Genomic DNA, 10,198 nt, shown 5'->3' on the forward strand with positions numbered 1-10,198 from the left:
AAATTACCTAAAAATTCGAGATTGGGAAAAAATCTTGAAACAAAAGTTGTGGGGCATGAAAAATTACACAATTCTGTCTAATCACATTTTGAAACTGGTTCATTGGTTCGTATTTAGCAACTAGTTTTTGACAATCACCCGAAAATTGGAGATAAAGAAAAAAACTTGAAACAAAAGTTGAAGAGCGTGAAAAATTGAACCATTTTTGCTGATGGGTAATTCTCAAAAAAAGTTTAAAAATCATGTAACCTGTGGTTTACTTGAATACTATTGACAATTGAATTTTTTTAAGTCGGGTCGGGTCGGGTCGGGTCGGGTTGGGCTTGGGTTTCAGTACATAACTGGTACTCAACGCATGCGCTGTGAGTACTCGTAAATAAAGAAGTGTAGCACCATGTTCTTGTCACAACAATGCCTATTGTTGGGAAAACCATCTTGTCGCATCACGCCAACGTTGCAACAAAATTTATTGGAAGTGTTGAAAAATTATTATCGGGTCGGGCTCGGGCCCATCGTGCTTGTTTTGGGCTTTCAGGTCGGGTCGGGCTTTTTGCCCGAGTACTCGGGTCGGGTCGGGTAAGCCCGCGGGCTTGCTCGACCCGCGCAGACCACTAGTAGATACCAACTCGGGCATCACGTGCATATAGTTTAACAGCTCCCAACCCCCCCCCCCCTATACTATGGGTCAAGTCCCCCCAAACCCTGAAAACTCCATCGTCATGGCCTGTAACCACTTAAATTTTTCAACTTCATATTCAAAAATGAATTACACTATCACTTTTTTTGAAAAAAAAAAAAAAATGGTACATATTATTATATCGTATTATGATATGAGAGTAAATGACAGAACTGATAGGCCTATAAATTTTTGGAATGATACTTATACCCTGAAACTGAGGTCAAAAAGTGATGTAACAAGTTTTTGGTCCATCGCCGTGGCCAATTTTTGTTAATTTTTTTTCTGGCTCTCCTATTCAATTTTTTAAAGGTGAAATGGGTACACTACTGTATCATTTTAGTGATGGTAGTGCTGCGCCCATTTCAAATCCATCAAGCAAATGCAGTTAACCAGTCTGAAAATTGTAATCTGTGAAAATTGTACTGATTTCCTTTTTTCGGATCCATCACCGTGGCTTACTTATCATTCTCACGTTTAAAAGAGACATTTTTTTTTTTGAAAAAAAAAGAAAATATTCAAATAGTAAGTACTTGATGACCACAACTTTGAAAATTGAAAAATTATTGATTCTATTACCGGTAAAACAAATTTTAGTTCTTTTTTTCTTACGTCGTGGATAGTACAGTTTGGTATTTCGTCGTGGCTATCATGATTTTTTTGTCCACGGTGAAGGAAAGTACCTATCTTATCATGTTTGAATACTCCCATTAAAATTAACCTGGTACCAACTTGATGAACTTTTTGTGTGCTAAAGCTACTAATAACTGCTCCAGTTATACCTATACCAACCCAAAAGTAGTGAACAGCCTTTTTTTTCCAACATATGTGACACCAATTTTTTTAAAGCCCCCCCCCCGCCACTATTGAAGATGACTTGGACCTGAAGTAATTTTTGGGATCCTTGGTATGCCTAGAATCAAGTCCCTTTTAAAAAAAATTCAAAAAAAGGTTTTCATTTTCGAAAAATTTTAGTTCTGAAATTTAAACTTTTTTTGAGAATTACCCTGATCAAAAATGGTTCAATTTTTCGCACTCTACAATTTTTGTTTGAAGCTTTTTCCTCCATCTCCGATTTTCAGTTGATTGTCAAAAACTAGGCTAAATGAGAACCAATTAACCGGTTTGAAAATGTGATTGAACAGAATTGTGTAATTTTTCATGCCACACAACTTTTGGTTCAAACTTTTTTCTCTATCTAAAATTTCTGGGTTATTTTTGTCAACTGGTTGCAAATTAATGAACCGGTTTCAAAATCCAACCAGCGAAAATGGTTCAATTTTTCAAACTCTACAAATTTTGTTTCAAGCTTTTCTCTCTTTCTTCAATTTTTAGGTGACTGTCAAAAACTGGTTGCTAAATGCAAATCAATTTTAACCGGTTTCAAAATGTGATTGAACAGAATTGTGTAATTTTTCATGCCCCACAACTTTTGGTTCAAACTTTTTTCTCTATCTACAATTTTTTGGTATTTTTGGCCAACTGGTTGCAAATTAATGAACCGGTTTCAAAATCCAACCAGCGAAAATGGTTCAATTTTTCACGCTCTACAACTTATGTTTCAAGCTTTTCTCTCTTTCTTCAATTTTTAGGTAATTGTCAAAAACTGGTTGCTAAATGCAAACCAATTAACCGGTTTCAAAATGTGATTGAACAGAATTGTGTAATTTTTCATGCCCCACAACTTTTGGTTCAAACTTTTTTCTCTATCTACAATTTTTTGGTATTTTTGGCCAACTGGTTGCAAATTAATGAACCAGTTTCAAAAAAAATCATACGTTTTCGTCACCTTAGTATGTAGAATACATTGCGCCAATAATAACCAGTTTGATTTTTTTTACCAAACCGATTTTTCAATTTGTGGACACCCTGTGCATGGGCCGGGAATTTTCAAGGTCCCTTTTGAAAGCCCTTATTTTTCCCCTACTCAACGCCGCTTCATTCATCTCTCTAGCACTTTCCCCTTAGAAATAAAAGCCAAACGGGCACTACTTTTGTGTCGTACTGTATTGTATGAATGAAAGATTGAAGCAAAATGATGAATGAAATTACAAAAACATTACATGTACATTATTGATTCAAAACCAATCACCGAAGCAATCCGTATAGGTATAGTTATCAGTCTACTACGTGAAAAGATGGCGATTATGGTCAGCGTGTAAGTTGTTTAGCATTCAAATTATCATAAGTATTTTTGATAAACCGGAAATATTGTGACGTATTAAGCTCGGGTTTTTTCTAGGTAGATAAAATTCTGTCTTTAGTGAATGCTACACAGTTCGAGGTTTGGCTTCGCTTAGTTAATTTTTTCTATGTTCAAATATGTAGGTACGATATGTTTCACTTTCGTGTTTACATTTGCATAAATATAATTTATTAAAATCACGAATTTAATACGAGTACCTACTTCTACTTACTGGATGTTCGCTTCGTTTTAATAGTTGACTGAAAACGAAACTCGAGTTTTTTTTTTTTTTTATACTGAATTTTAACTTTTTAAAAATGAAAATGAAAGTGTGATTCAGAATTCAATGAAACTAATGTGAGAAGATACCTACCTACCTACCTACCTACCTACCTACCTACTGCTTGAACGGATGTCTGATTGTGAGTACTTCTACCTACGCTGCAGCTCTTCATTATAAACTTTAAGTATTTATTTTCGATAAAAATTATGTAGAATCCTCAAGCACAAGTGTGGGGTAAAATACCATGCTAATTACACATAATTTTATTAAAGGTTTTACGTAATGAAACTGAAACATGCACCTCGTTCAATATGAAGATATTTCCAAAAATGCCCAAGAATGACTGACCTACCTCAACGTACAAAATTCATCATTTTGATATGGCTGACGACGAATTTATCATCACCTATTTCTTGTCTGCGAGAAAACAACACCCTAGAACTAAGCTGTCAGATCACAACATCACATAAACTGGCTAATGGAACCCATAAAGACGTAAACCAAATCAAAGCGATAAACAAATGTGACGAAAGTTACGAAAATAAAGAAGTTATTAAAAAATGCGAATATCTGGTCGATTCGAAGTCGTCCAGCAGCCCGACACTATTCAAACCGGTTACAAACAGCTTTAAAAATACCACCTATTGGAACGAATACTGCGCTACTTGTAATTACCAAACGGAAGAATTAGAATCTTGGCCTTCGTGGTCTAAGCTCGAGGCAGTAGATTTTGTATGCGGCATATATCAGTTAGAGGTACAGCTTGGATCTGCTGCTACGCAACACCAGTTGACAAAAAATTACATAAAAAATGGTCTAGAACTGATATCAAAGTTAAACAATTCAACAGAATTGCAGTGCACGATGGAAGAAAACTGGCCAATGAATTTATTAAATTTTACCCTACCTTGTCTAACTGCCGAGTTTCGAAAAAGTCGACAAAATAGGCTGAATTCGTGCCAATATGTTAGGAACAATGGTAGAATTTGCACCAGTATGTGGCTCATTATCGAAGGCTTGGATTTTTGGGTAGACAAAAATGACGATATTCGTTTATTTAACGAATCGTTCAGATATAAATTTGATCAAAGCGAGTACACTTTGGAACGAGGAGCTGATAATGTGGTTTATGTATGCGAAAAAATTGTGAAAAATTACAAAGTGAGGTATTGGGTTAAAATTGTGACACTGGTCTGTTCGGTAGTATTTGTAATTACGTACCTGGTTCTTAATTTTAATAAGCGTTATTTACAGAGCTTCCCGAATAAAATTATATATTCGTATTCGTTAGGGTTAATGATGATGTACATATTTTTAACGTGGGCCTATTTCTTATTCATAGAATCGTGTATTCTTTTCTTTCTCGCTCAATTTTCGTGGCTATTTCATTTCTTTTGGACTGTAATCATTTCTTTGGAATTTTGTGGACTGACATATTGCACGTTGAGGAAACGCAGGGTCACCATAAGTGCTCAACATAAAAAATACTTGATTCACTGCTTTTTTGGATACATCTTACCGATAATAATTCCAGTAATTTATTTCCTCATACTGGAAACCCCTGAAAATAAATGTCCACCAGTCCAGGGATATTTTTCTGTGCCATGCGTACCTGCTAAAAAATCTGCGGCTGAGTATTTTATGGAAATATTGTTGTATATTTTCGACTATAGTTTTACATTTTTTATACCCGTGTTATTTTTATTGCAAGCTAGCGTATTAATTTATTTAACCAAATGTGGCCCTACTCAAATAAGATCGACGGCGAATCGAAATCATTTAATTGTTTTGATAAAAATGGGATACATTATGGGAGCTCATTGGTTACTGTATGAGCTCTGTTTTTGGTACGGGTTTAGTAATTCATTTGCCTATTTATCTGTGCAGATGATTTCTGAATTGTCTATCGATTTGCAAGGTGTGTTTGTGTTTTTCGCGTTTGGATTTAAGAGAAGAATGCTTATATATGTTTTGAAGATATGTGGGTGTGAAGGTAGTAAATTTACTCAGAAGGTAGGTGACGATGTACTGGAATCATCTGTAAGGTTGCAGTCGTTGTCCATGGATGAAAGTATTACAACAGATAAAACTGTATAGCCCAAAAAATCAAATTTTCAAATTTTGGGAAAATTTTTGGAAATTATATATTTTTTTTTAATTTGGAAAATTTAGGAAAAAATAGGAACTGAATCAACTACCTAGTTTAATTTCCTCAATCACATCAATTTTTGAAATTTTGTCTTGAAGCTGTCAGATTTTATGAGAAAATCAACCCCTCTACAAGAGGATTCCTACCCTTCCCTCCCCTCCCCGATCTCCCAAACAGAGTAACATTGATTGATGAAAGTGAATGAGGATGAGACAATAGTAGTACATCCCTCTCGCCTGCTGCTGAAAAAATCCGACACAACCGAACATTTTTAATTTCTGCGCCAAAATTCTCACATGTAATCCTCCCTCTTCCAATAAATTATCTTCACAACTTACCTATACAAAGTGGCTTATTCAACAGTTTTTTTTTTCAAAAATGTATTTTTATTAATTATAAGAGAAAAATTGATTTTCAAAAAGACTTCTCATAATTTCGTGATATTTACTTGAAACAAAAAAGGATCGAGTGAAGCAAGAATAACAATTTTTGAGGGTGTTTGAATTTATCTATCACCATTGTTCTCCAATTTTCTTTTTTTTTTGTTGGTAAAATTTAAAAACAAATAGGCAATCAAAACAATTAAAAAATAATTTTTCTGTGCTCTCTGCAACTCCTCCTTCCTCGTTTATTACACAATAAAAAATTAAATTTTCCAAAAATTCACCAGTTATACGCCAAAAATTCTCTTGAAAAGAATTCATTTTTCAAGAAAAAACCTCCCTCAGACCTCTCTATTTTGGAGCCAATGAATAGATCCCCTCAAAATTTGAAAAATAAAACTTGAAAATTTGAATACCTACATTGAAATGTATTAAAAAAGTTTTGTAAATTCCTATTTCTGTATCAGAAATCTTTTAAATAGGTACTATACAAATATGTACTAGGTAAGTATGGGTGATCATCTTTCGAAGGAGAAACTTTCTTCGCTTTTCAAAAAAAATGTAAGCCCTTTCTGTACGCAGAGACTCCCAAAATTGGAAAAAAAATTAAAAATTAAAGTCAGTAAAAAGTTTGTGAAATTTTTAAAATTTTGGTCAGAATTCTTTTGAATACCTCACCCCCCCCCCCCTAATTTCAAGAAAAAAAATCACCATTGGATTTCCTTTCATTTTGTTTATGAGCATGTTTTGGTAATTCATGCGAAGACAATGACAAAACACTATTTGTGAGCTGGTTGTGTGAGTCATTCAATTTTTCCTTCAATTTCACCTTTCTTTCCCCTCATTACACCAAAAAACGTTTGCTATTCTACAGTGATGGCACTGTACATATTCTTTCTACCTAGAAGCAAATAAAGGATTTTTTTGTTTTGTTTTTTTATTCTCATGAATTCGTGATATTCTACTCTGTGATCTCGTTTCAGTTTGTAAAATATTTTAAATTATTTTTATGATACTTATCGTTTAAATTTTTGCTTTTTAAAAAATTTGTTATCTTTTATTTTACAATTTAATAATAATTTTTTCAATTAGGTATTTCATCATTTTTAGCAACTTGTTCATAACCAAAAGTAAAAAATTGTAATGTTTGAAGCATTGTAAATAAATTTTCTATTCATTGTGGCACCTACAACTGCTCTTCAAAACCATCCTCTATGTGCTGTGTTAAACTCAGGACCTGGCCAGTACAAGATTTCCTAGGTCTGAAACCTGCCTGCTGACTGATTAGGTTCTTGTCAATATGCTCAGCTACTTGATTTAGGACCACTCGCTCAAATATCGCACCTCGGGAGTAATAAGGTCACATCTCAAAAAAGTGAAATATTACAGGAGAACGATTTTCTTTTTTTAAAAAACTTGATACATTATTTTCATCAACTTATAATTAATTGTGAGGAATGAATAGCATCTCATTTTAAAGATTGGGTATCTTACCTTCATTTAGCATAAGAATAATTTGAAAAATAAAATCTTAAAGAGGAAATATTTCAATGTTTCGAAAACATTTTGAGTAAGAACCTTTCATTAAAGTTGATGTGGAGGCGAAAGGAAGCGTCCAAAAAATGTCATTAGTTTTTTTCTAGAGTAGGTACTTAGTTTTTGAGTTTTTCTCAAAAAACTAAAATTTCATAATATGTGCAAATTCATTTTTCTGAAAAGTGATCAATTTAAAAAAAATTTCCATTTGGTACAAACCAATAAAAAATGCACTCCTTGTGACTATTTCTAACTGACAAACATTCAAAACAATCAAAACTGTTTGTTAACACTTTGTATGTAAGAAATTTGCTCAAAAAAGGTGGAGTTTTTTGAGATGTACCCTTATAACTCCAAACAACTTGCAATGTTGTTGAGATTTTGAGTTGGGCCATTTGCGTTTTTTACAAGATCTAGATAATGTACCCAACTCAAAGTGTAATTTTTGGTTGAAGGGGGTCATACAAACCCCAAAAATGCAAAAACATCAAAATCAATTTTTTTTGAGATGTGACCTTATTACTCCCGAGGTGCATACAAGGCTCTTTTACATTGGCCACAGAACAACTTGGATCCGATCCATGGATTTTCAAAAATAATTGAAAATCTGTAAGGAACTACGGAACGGTGTCTGTAGCCATCATAAACAACTATGTTACAACTCCAGCTTTGATTTTCCATGGAAAGTTTACAGTCTCTTTCTGTGGCCAATATAAACGAGCCTTTGCCTGGCTTCTGGATATCAATGACATGGGCCTGCCTCCACGATCGAGGTATTTTTGATGTTTCTACACAGGTGCTGTACAATTCCTGGATCCAGGTAACAGTTTTTGGACCAAAATGCTTTATCTGCTCCACCTACATTTTATCAACACCGGCTGCTTTTCGATTTTTGGCTGAACGTATAGTTAGCTGCTGTGACTTCGGAGTATGTGAATGGTGATGAAAAGTTATTCACTTCCTCTGCTTGATTACAAATAATTTTCTTGCTTTTAACACTAGCATTTGTCTTTCCATTTATGAGCAACTGGTGAGCAATCTGGTTTGCTGTTGTCCAAGTGAAACTCCTTGCTTGACTTTTTTCTCCATTCAGTCTTTTGAGCAGATGCCATGCTCTTCAACTGTCCTTGCAAAAGTTGAGATCTTCTACCAGTCCCTGCCAGTTCTCCTGCCTTGACCAGTGCTGTGAGAACGAACGAAAACGGGAACGGGAACGCCTAAAGAACGCTACTTCTTAAATTTCCTTCAAAGAACGAACGGACAATCACACAAATCTTCTTGAAGAACGTTCTTACTCAAGAACGGTGACAATAAAATTGCGAGAACGGAACGGGAATGGGAACGGAGTGCTAATTTGGCGTTCTCAGGTGTTCTTTCAGGGTCCTCTCATTACCTCCCAAAATTCTGAAAAATAGGGAAAAATAAGCTTTTTCCACAAACTTTTAGTTGTTTTATGGTACAATTGAAGAAAATGAATAAATTTCCACCAAAAATTGCTTGGCTTGTACCACAGAACACTATTGAGAACGGGAACGGGAACACTGGAACGTGACTTCTGGGAATTTTTTTGAGAACGAGAACGGGAATGGGAACGCTTCTGCTTATGGAGCAGAAGAACTAGGAACAGGATCGAGGTGTTGCATTTGGGAACAATAAGGAACAAAGAACGGCGTTCTTTATAGTGAGAATGAAGAACGGGAATGGGAACGAGCACTTCCGCGTTCTCACCAGCACTGGCCTTGACTGAGCTATCTCCACTGCAAGTTTATCTCCAAGTTCTATGATATCATCATCAAAAGGATTTTCATTAAATTTATCAACATATTTGTTGTATTGTGTGATGAGGCTTGATTTCATACCAGAGATGTACCTACTCTTTCCTTGCTCCTCTTGAGATGTGCTTGACTGAGATTCGTTTAAGGACTGCATTAAAAAGATTATAATTTTCTGGTGTTGGTATGATGTTATCCACCTCTGCATCTAGCTCCCGAGTAAAGGACTCCCAATCAACCTTGGTCTAACCTCACAGATCATTGGCCTGTGCTGGGTATGAGGTATGGAATTGGCAACCAGTTTATGGCAAAGATGTGACATTTGCTCTGACACAAAGATGTTAATCTGGGTTATATCCACGTTTCCAACGCCCACTGTTGAATGAGGCTGGTAATTTAGGATTAAAGATAAGGCGCAGTTGGTTTTCATCAGCCCATTTTTTCACCAAATCTCCATTTGAGTCATTTTCAGTGTACCCCCAGCTCACTCCATGGCTGTTAAAATCTCCAATCACAGTATGTTTTTGCTAGATGCCTGTGTTAGAGTTGTTTGGCCATTTGAAATCAGCATTTTGGTGGTTTGTAGATTGATGTTATCAGGCAGTCTCCAGTCTCCAATGTCCACTGTCAGATTTGTAGCTTAATAGTTAATACTTAGTTTTTTATACAACTTGAATAAAATTTAAATTGATTTTGCAGGATTTTCCAACATTTTTTTTCTTCGCTGAAATTTCATTTTGGGGATGTATTTTCCACGAAAATTACAAGACTGTAAGGAAGAAAAAAATGCGTATGATTCACACACAAAATTACCCATCCAAATAGGCACACCATTATTAAATTTAAAAAATTGAAAATTGTTGTGAAGGTGTGAGGAATACTTCGAAAAACATCAGCAAGTTCAATTTATTGATAGCTCATTTCAAAATTAATTTTAGAATTTAAGGTGGACACAGAAAATTTTCCCACCTCGATCTGAAAATATGCAAGATTCTGCTGTATTTGTCAAAATCATTGCACAATTATTCAGTGCTATCATCCTTATTAGAGGGAGGTCAAAGGATTATTTATTGACACTGGTGGTTTCCACAATATTTTTGTTCTTGCAAATCAATATAAGACCGGACAAAATTTATAAGAAGATCAAAGATGGGGTATAAAATTGAATTCCATGATGTCCACCAGTTTTGGCTCAAATTTGATTTTTATTTATT

The 10,198-nt window shown here is 34.8% G+C and overlaps 1 protein-coding gene across 1 annotated transcript; it reads left to right on the forward strand.

Moving 5' to 3' along the window:
- The first annotated feature begins 2,914 nt into the window (after positions 1-2,914).
- LOC135834571 (uncharacterized) lies at positions 2,915-6,868 on the forward strand. Its single transcript, XM_065348488.1, has 2 exons — positions 2,915-3,283; positions 3,417-6,868. The coding sequence occupies exon 2, from the start codon at positions 3,484-3,486 to the stop codon at positions 5,239-5,241; it is 1,758 nt and encodes a 585-aa protein (XP_065204560.1). The 5' UTR covers positions 2,915-3,283; positions 3,417-3,483; the 3' UTR covers positions 5,242-6,868.
- Positions 6,869-10,198: the final 3,330 nt, after the last annotated feature.

Source organism: Planococcus citri, chromosome 2 (genome assembly GCF_950023065.1).
Source record: "Planococcus citri chromosome 2, ihPlaCitr1.1, whole genome shotgun sequence".
NCBI lineage: Eukaryota > Metazoa > Arthropoda > Insecta > Hemiptera > Pseudococcidae > Planococcus > Planococcus citri.

Coding starts and splice junctions, on each gene's coding strand:
- LOC135834571 (XM_065348488.1), top strand. CDS start 3,484: ATGACTGACCTACCTCAACGTACAAAATTCATCATTTTGATATGGCTG.